General features: G+C 36.0%; 1 protein-coding gene and 1 long non-coding RNA gene across 4 annotated transcripts; one reads left to right on the top strand and one right to left on the bottom strand.

The window, feature by feature from the left end:
* Positions 1–4,671: 4,671 nt before the first annotated feature.
* Positions 4,672–6,012, top strand: LOC122405943 (uncharacterized). The gene is made up of 2 exons (XR_006259853.1): positions 4,672–5,062; positions 5,290–6,012. It is a non-coding gene; the product is annotated as an uncharacterized lncRNA (long non-coding RNA).
* A 217-nt stretch (positions 6,013–6,229) lies between these two features.
* Positions 6,230–9,517, bottom strand: LOC122405942 (uncharacterized). Of its 3 annotated transcripts, XR_006259852.1 has the most exons (6): positions 9,461–9,517; positions 8,552–8,633; positions 7,946–8,014; positions 7,789–7,833; positions 7,297–7,434; positions 6,230–6,908 (listed from the first exon to the last, which is right to left on the bottom strand). XR_006259852.1 is itself a non-coding variant. In XM_043411027.1 (5 exons), exons 2-5 carry the CDS (start codon positions 8,600–8,602, stop codon positions 7,297–7,299), a joined length of 303 nt encoding a protein of 100 aa, XP_043266962.1. In that variant the 5' UTR covers positions 8,603–8,633; positions 9,461–9,517; the 3' UTR covers positions 6,230–7,296. The 3 variants fall into 3 exon arrangements, 2 of the variants coding, with proteins under 2 accessions (XP_043266962.1, XP_043266963.1); XM_043411027.1 differs by having other exon boundaries at positions 6,230–7,434; XM_043411028.1 differs by lacking the exon at positions 9,461–9,517 and having other exon boundaries at positions 6,230–7,434; positions 8,552–9,192.
* Positions 9,518–13,283: the final 3,766 nt, after the last annotated feature.

The raw sequence follows: 13,283 nt of genomic DNA, 5'->3' as shown, positions 1-13,283 counted from the left end.
GCCCCTGTGTCAGTGTAATTATCACAGTGTCAGCTGGCAGCAACGCATGCGCGTATATAACGCGTACATTGTGCGCATGCGCTACCGTACGAAACTACAACAGCGCCGCTCGAGAGGAACCCTCTTTCCCGACACTTTTACGGACGTGCCCGATCGCCGAGATTGCACTCCTTACCTATAGTCTCCTTGAATGTGACACATACATGTACCAAGCATGTACGTTGCACCCCGGTATGCGCCATTTTTAGCTTGGCCACGCCTCCATGTCAGATCCCAATATATGCGCATATGGTCGTGCTGGTAGTTCTGCGGTGACTAGTGATGTGAGTGGATGCCTCTGTGGCGCTGTCCTCGCTGACTTTCGTAAACATAGCCGACTACTTTTGAATTTTTGACATTTTCTCTCAGAAATCGTTTGTCGGGCTCTTGTTGGTGATTGTCGGATCCAAACCGATGCTTGTCAAAAATTGGAACTACTCCGGGAATATATGAGATTGTAATGTGAATAAAAAAAAAATTGTTTCATTTGTTTATTTGGGTACTGTAAGTACTTTTTTAAATTATTGATGTTCCGTCGATTCCAAATGTCTGTTCATTATACGGCAGTATTTGTTTTTAATAATAATATGATAATAAAATATAGTGCAAGTTTAAAATCAAATTTTGTTATATACTACTCGGTTGATCGCTCTCCATAAAGAGGGCGAAGATGAAGCGAACAATTGCACAGGGTGGCACTGCTGGACTAGGCTACAAGATGAACTTGCTATAGTCAAAGCTGGAGCATTTTATGGTATTGAGATATAGGGCTGGAACAGGAGGGAATAAGCTATGGAGAAGTTACGAGGGATATATGTGAAAATGGCGATGGGTTTAGCAATAAAGACGCCGAACTATATGGAAAGTAAAAGCTGGAATAAACAGTGTGGAGTTGGAAGCGAGAAGGGCTGGGAACTATCGAATTAAAATCCAAAAAATAGAAAAAGAAACATGGCAAAAAATTTGCCTAAGAGAAGAATTTAGGGAGCATCGAAAAATGGGAACTCTTCGCACTGGGGCAAGGAGCTGGAAAATGCAATGAAAGGGTCAGGCGAGGGAAGAGTAATTGACAGGATATGGAAAAAATAGGAGTGTAGAAAAATCGAAAAAGCTCTGGAGGGAGGGGTGGAGATAATAAGAAGGCTCTCAGAAAAACTGGGAGTGTCGTCATATAATGAAATTTACAAAGAAATAAAAATAGGAGTGAATAGGAAAGAGTACTAGGACCGGGCAGAAATTACAGGGGAACTAAAAGAGGAATGGCCAAGACTCAGATATGGAAATTATGATGAAATAGGAAAAAAGGTTACCAGGAATGGGATGGGAAGTGGAAGAAAGTTTGGAGCATAACAGGGCAAGAAGAGAAATTCACGATAAATATAGATAGAAGCCATAGTTAGATGAAGGGAAAACTGTCAGGGGGGCGAGTTAAGGGAATCGATAATAGAAACCTTGAAAGGAGAAAATGATGTGGAAATATATAGTCTCGTATAATGCCATAAAAATATTTAAAAATGAAATTTCTTTCTAATCTATTATATTTAAAAAAATCAGATCATTTTTTAAAGTAGCCAAGTACAGTTAATGAATTACGGTTCCTGTAGGAATTCATTCGTGTACACTTTTAGCCTTAATCACTCACACTTCTTCAGGAAAATTTTCCAGCAAGCGTCATAGAGCAACAAGAGTTTCTAGAATGATTCTACAATTATTACAAGTTTTTATACTTACTAATTTCACTTCTTTTGAAGAGGTGTGACAATAACAATTCAGGAAAAAAAATTCATTCCTCGTCTTTAACGAAAATTTTTCAAACGATTCGTTTCCAGTTAAGTGCTGTTCTATACGTGACAAAAGCAATTGACACTACTGTACAGCCAATTTTTATACATTGCACCATCTACCTAAATAACGGGAAATATAAAATTGTCGAATATACATTAAAAAATATGAAGCCGTCCACCTAAACGTGGAAAAACCTATAATCGCCAACTTAGACATCGAAAACTATAGAGCCGTCGACCTAGATATCGAAGACGGTGCAGTCGACAACCTAGACAACGAAAACCAAAGAGTCGTTAACCTAGACATCGGAAACTGTGGAGCCGTCGACCTAGACCATAAAAACCATGAAGAAACATGCCTAGACCACGAAAACCATGGAGGAATATACCTGGACATCGAATACTATGGAGCTACCGACCTAGACTACGAAAACTATGGAAAAACATACCTAGACATAGAAAACTATGGAGCTGTCGATCCAGACCTCGAAAACCATGAAAAAACATGCCTAGACGACAGAAGCCATGGAGAAATATACCTAACCATCGAAAAGTATGGAGCTGTCCACGTTGACATCAAAAACCATGGTAGAATGTCCCTAAACCTAGGACGATAACCCCATAAGTTATCGCCCTAGACATCCTCGAAAAATCCAGGACCTGGTTTGCCCGCTGTGCGCACATTCTCTGTCTCTCTCGGTAGCCGCGTTCAGCGTACTGTGCGACAGGAGAGCCGAGAAATGTATACCAGGCCTGCAAAGGACGTAAGTCCGAACGTAAACATGCTCAACTTACGCCTCTCTGTCTCCAAGAAATGAAATTTATTGTAAAGCGTTCGGTTTTAATTCTCTAAAGAGACATATCTCGAGAATGGCTGAATGGATTTACTTCTAACAAAGACTAATGGAAAGGGAAAAATCGAAATAAAATTCTCTCCAATTTTCAGATTTTTTAATAATATGGTTTGTCCGCAAGCGCCGTTTGAAAACTCTGTGACGTCATAAATCGGCATATTCGCGTATATAAGAGTGCGGCAGGGCTCGTGCTGGCTTTTTCTTTGCGCGCTGCTGTTTTTCCTTTTAATACTTGGCGTCGAGCCGCTGCCGCGTCTCTTGAAAACATGTATGAAATGATTATGAAAATTAAATATTTGTTGAAATAGAATCTACATTGAATCTACGTTGAATAGAAACGACATATAACTTTTATTGATATGATACAGATTCATGCAGTCCTGTATAACGATATATATTTGAATAAAGTAATATTTTTATATATTTTTAATCGTATAGGCATAATTCCCAAAATCCCTTCATATTGTTGTATATTTATGAAATCCTACAGAAACGTATAGACTCATACAGTGCTTGCCGGGCGATATATATCATAATGCATTATCAGATATAGTTGTACTATAGTTGTATTTATTTAATTGAACATGGTATATTTATTGTAGCTCAATGTTTAGTGGCATAAAATCTTATTGAATCATATAAAACAATATAGAGCTGAATATGAATGGCAGATGTGATCAGATCTAATTCATATCCCTATAACCAAGTAAGGTCAGATGAACGCCAGAAATGCGTTAGCCTGTGGCGTATCGTGTTACGCAATAACGCCACTAGCACGCCACCTACTTCGCCATTTTCGTATTCGTTTGGCGCTAGAATTTTCTGAACGCCACGTTTGGTTATCGGGGTATGAGGCACGTTATATTCTTAGTCCAGACGAATAAGCTATAAAATCGACTGACTTCTATTCTGGAATGACGTAGGTTAGCCAATTTTTTTCTAGGTTCATTAGATATGGACGAACATATCTTCACTTATGCCCCAAAAAGTTAGGTCCGGATTTGTCCGTAACCGTTGTTTAAACTTTTGGAACCCCACGTTTTGTTAAATAACGTCTTTGTTATGGGTTGTACACGGAAACTGTTCAAACAAAAGTTGCTCGTCTCATCATTCTTGAAAAAATGAGCCGTCATGAGATCGATTATCATTATTTGTTTAGTTGCAGAACCCAAAGTCCCGTGAAAAAAAAAAAAATACATTTTTCGTTATAAATTGATAAATAAACAACGTGTGGCTTTGAAACTCATGATACAAGTAATATAAGGTATCTTCAAAATTATCGTACAAATTTTTTTTGCTTATGTTGTATAGTTTAGCAACAATCCGCAACAAGCCAAAATCCGTAAATCGTCTGCCCAGTCTGATCGCATTGGCCTACAGGTAGCCAAAAAATCATGGAGTCAGATCGTTACTAGTACTTTCCATAAATGGAAAAAAAAAATTTTTATACACCAAAATCACAATTTTTGGGCGACTTGAAATTTTATGCTTTTAAACAATTAGAGATATCTCGGAGAATTTTCATATTATTGTAAATATTATGATAGATTGTACTTGCCCTTCATTTGACGAGTAATTTGAAAAAAAAAAAATATGAATATCTTGGTTAGAACCGGAGATAATGATGTTTAAGTGTTATTTTGTTTATTGTTGTTGTTATCAACATTGGGGGGTGGAAAAAAATATCATCTACCTCTCAACACCCCAGGGAATCACCGTGAATTTTTTCAGATCCTTAGGTGCGTTTTATCTAATTAAAAAAAATTGATTAAAGTTCGTCGAGCGTCGTCAGTCGGAGAAATGAGACCGAGCGGCGTGGTGGGGGGTCCGAGGCCTCGCGCGCCCGGCCGTTTCTACCGCTTACTTAACAAATCGATTACTCCGTTAATAATTACCGTACAATAGTTTATTTTTTTTTTAACTATGCTATTTTTTTCTCAACAATTCGAATCTGAAATTAGATTTTCAATATTCATGAATTTTTTTTTTTTTTTTTATTTGAGTAATATTCTTAGGAAATATTGCTCGAAATAATTTCAAGGACATAATGTGAGTTTGAAGATAGAATAAAAGAAAACAAAATTTAATTGGGATGGTGTGAGTATATATATATATATATATACGCATATAATGGAAGAGCGAGAGAGAGATTCAAAGCATTATAACGGGTTTTTTTCTGTGAATTACCCTCTCCCCTCGAACTGAGGCAGATGTTTTCGGCTGAAGGTTCTTCAGGTATAGAAAAAGTCTCCACAGACGGTCATTTCTGTCTGAGTCTTCCTTTCGAACAGTCAGTATACGAACGAAATTTTACATTCTGTGGTGAAATATGTTTGGTGAAACACGTCGCTAAATATTACGTTTGCTGAAATACGTCGCTCTGTGGTAAGTTATAATTTGTAATAATGTCTGATCTGTTTACTGTAATGCATTAAAACATATTTCAACTTATATTATTTAAACACATTCACTAATTTGTAATATCTATAGAATTTTATTCCAAAAAGTCAACTCTACTAATCATCATTCAAAACAAAAAATTGTTTTTTTTAGTATTTGTCATACTATTGTAATGGAAATAAAATAAAGACTAGCATATTATGTTATCGTAGGTTATCTGATCATGGAGGAAAATCGATGTTTCCTGTGCAAGGAATCGTTAGACGAGGGCAAAACGATTCACCTTAAAGAAAAAGCGCTGGGAACATTAATCAAGGCAAGTGTTCAGAGAAGAGACGACAAACATCGAGAACTCCGTGGCAAGGATAATATCGTACTTCATAGTAAGTGTCATAAAAGTTACACTCATGCGAATAGTATCCAAGCCTGCATCAACGCCGCAACATCAAATACGTGCGCTGCATCCACACGCTCCGGTACAGCAACAGATTTCGATTTCGAGACGAATTGTTTATTTTGTGAAAAAGATGCATCTGAAACATTTTTGAAAAATCAAGCAAAAAAAAAAAATGTTTCGAAACGGGAAACTGTGAGTCTCATCAAAGATTCGAGAGATAATCTTGAGGTAGAAATAGATCTGATCGAAAGTAACGAAGACGTAACGTATGCGTTGGATACTAATGAAAATGAAGAATTCGATGATGATTCAATGGTACATTATTCGCCTACTTGTAAAAAACAGAAAACAACGATGTAATGTATGTATACGATCCTAGGCTCCACTCGTGTATTTTATAATATAGCTAATAATGTAATAAATAAGTTTAATATAATATGTATACACAATTTCGAGCGAAAAAAATGTTTGTATATTTATGGTCACATGTTCACAATTATTTTACGTATTGTAATATTAAATGTCATTGACGCTTGAATCAGTTTTATTTTTTGTACTATTATCCTACGTATTTTAAATGATTTTACGCTTTGAATCTCTCTCTCGCTCTTCCATTATATGTGTATATATATATATATATATACTCACACCATCCCAATTAAATTTTGTTTTCTTTTATTCTATCTTCAAACTCACATTATGTCCTTGAAATTATTTCGAGCAATATTTCCTAAGAATATTACTCAAATAAAAAAAAAAAAAAAAATTCATGAATATTGAAAATCTAATTTCAGATTCGAATTGTTGAGAAAAAAATAGCATAGTTAAAAAAAAAATAAACTATTGTACGGTAATTATTAACGGAGTAATCGATTTGTTAAGTAAGCGGTAGAAACGGCCGGGCGCGCGAGGCCTCGGACCCCCCACCACGCCGCTCGGTCTCATTTCTCCGACTGACGACGCTCGACGAACTTTAATCAATTTTTTTTAATTAGATAAAACGCACCTAAGGATCTGAAAAAATTCACGGTGATTCCCTGGGGTGTTGAGAGGTAGATGATATTTTTTTCCACCCCCCAATGTTGATAACAACAACAATAAACAAAATAACACTTAAACATCATTATCTCCGGTTCTAACCAAGATATTCATATTTTTTTTTTTTCAAATTACTCGTCAAATGAAGGGCAAGTACAATCTATCATAATATTTACAATAATATGAAAATTCTCCGAGATATCTCTAATTGTTTAAAAGCATAAAATTTCAAGTCGCCCAAAAATTGTGATTTTGGTGTATAAAAATTTTTTTTTTCCATTTATGGAAAGTACTAGTAACGATCTGACTCCATGATTTTTTGGCTACCTGTAGGCCAATGCGATCAGACTGGGCAGACGATTTACGGATTTTGGCTTGTTGCGGATTGTTGCTAAACTATACAACATAAGCAAAAAAAATTTGTACGATAATTTTGAAGATACCTTATATTACTTGTATCATGAGTTTCAAAGCCACACGTTGTTTATTTATCAATTTATAACGAAAAATGTATTTTTTTTTTTTTCACGGGACTTTGGGTTCTGCAACTAAACAAATAATGATAATCGATCTCATGACGGCTCATTTTTTCAAGAATGATGAGACGAGCAACTTTTGTTTGAACAGTTTCCGTGTACAACCCATAACAAAGACGTTATTTAACAAAACGTGGGGTTCCAAAAGTTTAAACAACGGTTACGGACAAATCCGGACCTAACTTTTTGGGGCATAAGTGAAGATATGTTCGTCCATATCTAATGAACCTAGAAAAAAATTGGCTAACCTACGTCATTCCAGAATAGAACTTAATTTTATTCTTCTGGACTATCTCATTTCCGTGGCAAATCTCAATGATTCCCTTCGTCAGGCTGCGTAGTCCCTCCTGGTCCTCCTGGCTCTCCTGCTGGTCCTCTGGCTGGTGCTGCACCACGCAATGGAGTCGATATGAACTTTTTACTTACATGAATTTAATGTTTAGGTAACATATGGAAACAATTGGAAATGCTATCGCTCCGGTAAAGTCTCTGCTGGCAGCAACTCGTCATAACATAAATGTACTTGTTACCGAATCGCTGCCGCGACTCTAGATAATTGTTACGTATTCTCGTGTGCTATTCCTCAAACTAAAAGAATAGTCGTTTGTATTGAATTCGCTACCCAGTCTCGAGCAATTTATCCAGTACATGTAATTGAACCCAACACACCTAGGAATATTCAGTCTATTCACAAAATCACACAGGCAAAAAGTAATATAAGTAAAATGCCGCATATTTACCTTTCCCAGAACTCCCGTTGTGACATCGAATCCCCCCTGCGGCTTCTGTAAATTCAAAATCACACCTTTAATTTTCTACGAACAGTTTATTTTCTAATTCAGTTATCTCCCAGCTGTGCCTGAATGCATATGTACGTATAGTTTTCGCCAGATTTACCTTGAATCGTTCAAGAATGCGCGCTATAACGTCATCGTTATACTCACGGGAACTGACGGATTCGGATCCCTAGATATTTGAAAAACAATGATTTAGAATTTCTAAGTCTAATTTCGGTTATTGTTCCGAAAGGGACACATCGATTTAAATATTCAGCTTTTGCATACGTAGGAAAGGGATTTGCAGGGTTCAAACCCTCCAAACCATACTTCTTGGATTATGACTTAAAAGTACGTCTGATTACCAAACCGTCTAGAATTTGCGAGAAATTCGAAGAATGTGCAATGTGATAGTTTCGAAGGCGGTCCTCGAAGCAACCACTCTCCGTATCCATTATAGTGTCTTAATCTTTGCTGCATGCACGTCTTCGCTAGTTGGTTACCGCCACAAAAAAATAATTACTAAAGTCGAAAAAATCATTTCCGCCGTTGAAATTTTGGGATTGATTTTTTTAAAACAAACTAAAACAAGCAAAGCGAGCTAAAGCTCGCTCTGCAGGTATGCAAAAGATGGGTATTTTGATCGAATTGTTCCTTTCATAACAATACCCCTAATTTCATAGATAAATATACACTTTTGCTTTTACTGTTTTTCCTGAACAATTACCTGAACTAACGCACAGCCCACAAGAGCACAAAACACAATTTTTAAAAGCATTATGCCTTCAAATGAACTTGTACGTTCACAACTGAAAAATTAGAACAAACAATTTAGAAGTTTCTTTATAATAAATATGCCATGAATATAACTACTTACTACTTTTCTCAGGACAAATGTTTTAAAATAGAAATATTTGTAATAAAAAATGTAAACGAATAAAGATGATTAAACTCATAGATATTTATGAACATTAATATTTTTTCAATACAATTCATGAAAATCAAGATTGAGACAATGTTTTTACCTACACAGTTATTTGAACGCTGAGATATTTATTATTACAGATGTTTTTGACGGAAGATATAGATCATGCACTTTCTTAAAAAATGATTACAAGTGAAAAAAAAGAAAATATCAAGAGAAGTGACAGTTTTGTTCGTGAACATCGAAGAAAGAAGAACGAAGAAAGTATTATAATTCATTTAAAATTTAATTTGAAAATAAAGAATATCGAATTTATTATATCTGATCCGATAGAATGTACTTGATTGAAGTCAATAAAACTCTTCCGATACTCATAAAAGCGATTTTTCGCAGTTTTTACCAATTTTTAGCGGGGTTTTGCTCAAACTTTCGGGAGTTTCAGTAAATCTGACCCTAGATTCAGATTCAGCGTATCACAAAACATAAAGTACATACTTATAATTATCAGGTCGATTAAATTTTTCTCGTATTCATAACTACGATTTTTTACTATTTATGGAATTTTTTGAATTTACTCAAAATTTTCGAGGTACATTGGCCCTAGATTCAGGTTCGGTGCGTCGAAATACTTAGAGATACATAGATGGGTCTGATCCAAGGTACAGACCACTTTTTTTTGTTCGTCGTTATATAATTATAAATGAAACTTACCTCTTAGTTCACGACGAAATCGGTCTGTACGAGATTCGTTGTGTTTTTCAACTTATTTCACAAGAAATGATATCTGGTATCAAATCGCAGGCTATTTTATACTAACGATGTTGTATTGATGACGCAAATGAATTAGAAGGGGTGATACATCTGTATAGACGTACGTCAACTTATTGTTCTCATTTCATTATTGACACAAGTGGCTGAATTTCAAAAGTAATTCTTAATCAGTTATTGCACAACATAAGGTAAGCCATTTCAACGCTTTTAGAGCAACAGTAAAAATTTCAAATTTTCTTTCTGAATTTCTCAAGAATAATAAAAAATTTAACTCTTGACGTTATTTTTTCGACTTTCAAAGAGTTTTTTCTGGGGATAAATAATTTGTTGGAATGGAGTATATGCGAAACATGATATTGCGATGATAAGGAGTTAATTAATTATAGTCCAGTCTCTTTAGGAAAAGTTTTATTCAAATGGTGCAGAGTTTAGCCAATTTTTTTTAAATGAAGTGGATTGCGCATCATATCCCTGGAGTTCATATATTGTTGACACTGCTTCGCTCTCAGTAATGCGATTTTTGTGCCATCAAGATGCCACGCGGTGACGCCACGCTGTAATGCAAATACCATAGACATATGGTCCAGCAACATTCGCAATTTTTAATACAACAGATTGCAAAATATGACGCTATTTTAGCGCGTTCGGCTGTGGCTCGGTATCTGAGCTAAAACTGGAGAATTCGCATAAATATCTGCCGTTCAACGGCAGAAATTACAGGCCTATGCAAATTTAGATCGAATTATGCAATGTTTAACGAGTTTTCTTTTTTTTCCAGTGGCTGCGTGCTTAACGTAATTGACAAGCAAGTGTTTACGGTTTACTTGTAAGATTTTGCTCGAGGACGTATCGCAACAATTTCGTTTGAGGTTTGAGGAGCTCCATATTGTAGAGCAAATTATTTGTTTTGTGGGAATACTTTAAAGTCGTTGGATGGAGGAGCCACGCATTGATGTGATGATCGTCGTTGCCCAAATTGTGAGCTAAAGTGCGACTGAAGGCCTCTTCCAAAGCTATTTATATACACATACATAAATGTGTTGTTTGTTGTTATTCGTTGTTGTTAACTGTAATAAAAAATACAAAACATTATTTCTGCAGTAGTTCGTGGTTTGTCTTAAATTAATTTTCTTTCTCAGTGTCTCTTTCTCCCTCTCTTCCCTACTCATTTTTTTGAGTAAAATCTTCACGGACTTTGAATTTGTCCCCACGCTTGGTCAAGGAGATCCTCTCCGCACTTCGTCGTGCGATTCCTTTTACGGTGAGGACGTACACACCCTATACCACCGTCAAATATTCAAGGTGAGCCGATTGCACGAGATTCTTCATGACTTCTGAAATCGTTCAGCTCGATTAATGACTGATAATATGGTTGAAGTTTAATGGACTTAATTTGTTATTTTACTTTCATAGTAGTATATTATTTAAAGAATTTCGAATAAATTTTTATATACTCATAAATTTGTCAAACTGAGGCTGGGCTGCTGCTGCGTCCTCGAACTTCCTACGAACAGAGATTGAATCGTCTAATCTGAATTGTAAAACGGAGACAAAAAACATAATATATATGAAAAGGAATATAAATATAATAAAATGGAGCGATAATAAAATTCAAATAAGAAGATAAAGCTGAAGTTCCTACTGGGCTGTTAATAAAAACGGCAATTTAATAGCTTGGCCTCATGTAATATAGTGATTACTGCGTTCTCTAATGAGGTTTCGAAGTCCGTTATCACCGTTTTCGGTTTAAATAATAAAATAAGAAACTGTGTTATACATCAGAACACTGTAACATAAGCCTCCTCCGTCTTCCTGTTCATCAACGCGAATGCGATGGGGAAGTGCTGAAAGAAAAGTAGCAACTTTCATATATCAGCTTATATTTATGACGGTGCCAAATAGCCACAATAACGATATTATGCACCTGACCACGGTGTTCTACCATTACATTCAGTAATTGGATGACCCCAGAAACATTCGGCACAACATTAAAAGTGGCATCGATGAAGGCCACGTTGGTCTCTTTCAACGTCGAGGCAAATGTTGGCCACCCAAATACAACTCTGTAGTGATTCCACTACAGAAATCTCCGTGCGAACTCTTTTTACCGCGTATGGCTGGAAGTTATGCTGGGTTTGAATTGAAGCACTAGATTCGGGATCTGCCTCAGTCATTTTGTATAACATTTTCAGGTTGCGTACATCGTTTTCCAAAATTTCAGCGATTTGTGAAATATTTTTCGGCAAACTAAGTTCTGTACTCGATTGTCAATAAAGTTGAGAACTTCTGTCGTCAAGATTCTCAACTTTATCTCAAAAAGGAACAAATAGTGAGAACCTTTGTTCCGTCTGTGTCTAATATTAGTTTTCACTGAGCAATTCAATTCTAAGAAAACGGGTAGGTGGTCCTTCCCTCTGGGTTTCCTCCCACTGTCCAAATGTATTCTAGTGCAGACTTCTCATTAACAAAAGCTATGTCTATTGCGGAGGCTGTTTTATACATTGCGCAATGAAAAGTCTCCGATCTATCATTTTAAATAAAAATATCGTTCAAGGCCATTTTTTCCACCAACAGGCGGATTCAACTTGACATTTTCTGTTACCACATAAAGAGTGGTGTGCATAAAAACTCCCAGCCACTGAAAATTTGTCTTCAAATCGAGAGAAGAAATCGGCTCATTCACGTTTACTTATAAGTGGATTATTAGGTGAACGATAACATGATACTATTTATAGTTTTTCATCTCTGAGACTCAGTTGTATCGCACATCATTCTACCTTACCGTTGCAATCTTGTAGGCCTCGAATTACCTTATACCTTATGGTATTTTTTATTAATATCGCTACACCTCTACCTCTTTCATCAATACGATCTTTTCGTAACAGCATCGAACCCTCTCAAATACATAATGTTCTTTGGTTTAAGCCAGGTTCCCGATAAAATAAAAATATCTACATTAGATAAATTGTGTTGAAGTTTTAAAATTTCATGCCGTACACTCTTGCAGTTCCATTGAACTATTCTGAGTTTGTTGGCCATTCTATCCATTGTTCCTCGACAGGTGAAGTTTTATTGTTTTCAAAATCCTCTCGATTAGCAGCCTGACATCCGGAACTGTTTTGAGAAATCATTTTCAGTGAGTTGGTGACGTTTGAGGAGCCATTAGATTCAGGTTCTCCGAAGGTATATCATCAAGTTGATTATTGTCCTTTTGGCGAGTCTCTTTATTGTACCCAACAGTACTGTTGGCATGTCCGCTCGGAGTTTTTGAAACTGAGTTCTGTCCTCTTCCATTATATTTTGTTGGTCCGGAGCAAAGGGAAGTTTGTTGTTGGTCCTTTATTTGAGCTCTTTTTGGTCTATGAAAGTTTTCATAAACTTTTCTTGCACTGACAAATAGGATATCATCGTATGCCATAATTTTATTAATTTCTTCCGCTTTTTTAAAAAGAAGGCAATTTCGTCCTTTAAATTCAATGCCAACTAATTCTCCATCGGTCCAAGATATTTATCCATGTATATTAGTACGTTTTTTTAATCGAAAAGCGTTGAGAGCGTACACATTTTTGTTTTCCTGATTGATTTCAGAGATAGCTTCTTCTAACGGTATATCCTCTGGAATCTCTATTAACTTCCCTTTCCTGGACCTGGCATAAGTTATCGTCTTGTGAATTTTAGAATCCATTCATTATTTCAATGAGGTTCAATTTCTCCATACCTGGCATTGGCTTTTTCCAGATTTCTCGAAATTTTCAGAATTGCC

This window comes from Venturia canescens, chromosome 2 (genome assembly GCF_019457755.1).
Source record: "Venturia canescens isolate UGA chromosome 2, ASM1945775v1, whole genome shotgun sequence".
NCBI lineage: Eukaryota > Metazoa > Arthropoda > Insecta > Hymenoptera > Ichneumonidae > Venturia > Venturia canescens.
This window is presented reverse-complemented; position numbering and strand designations above follow the sequence as displayed.

Excerpts from the sequence above, each read along its gene's own strand:
- LOC122405942 (XM_043411027.1), bottom strand. The coding sequence starts at position 8,602 with ATGCTTTTAAAAATTGTGTTTTGTGCTCTTGTGGGCTGTGCGTTAGTT. Across the intron at positions 7,834-7,945 it reads GCATTCTTGAACGATTCAAG|AAGCCGCAGGGGGGATTCGA; the intron begins GTAAATCTGGCG and ends TTGAATTTACAG. Across the intron at positions 7,435-7,788 it reads CAACGGGAGTTCTGGGAAAG|CACCAGCCAGAGGACCAGCA; the intron begins GTAAATATGCGG and ends TGCGTGGTGCAG.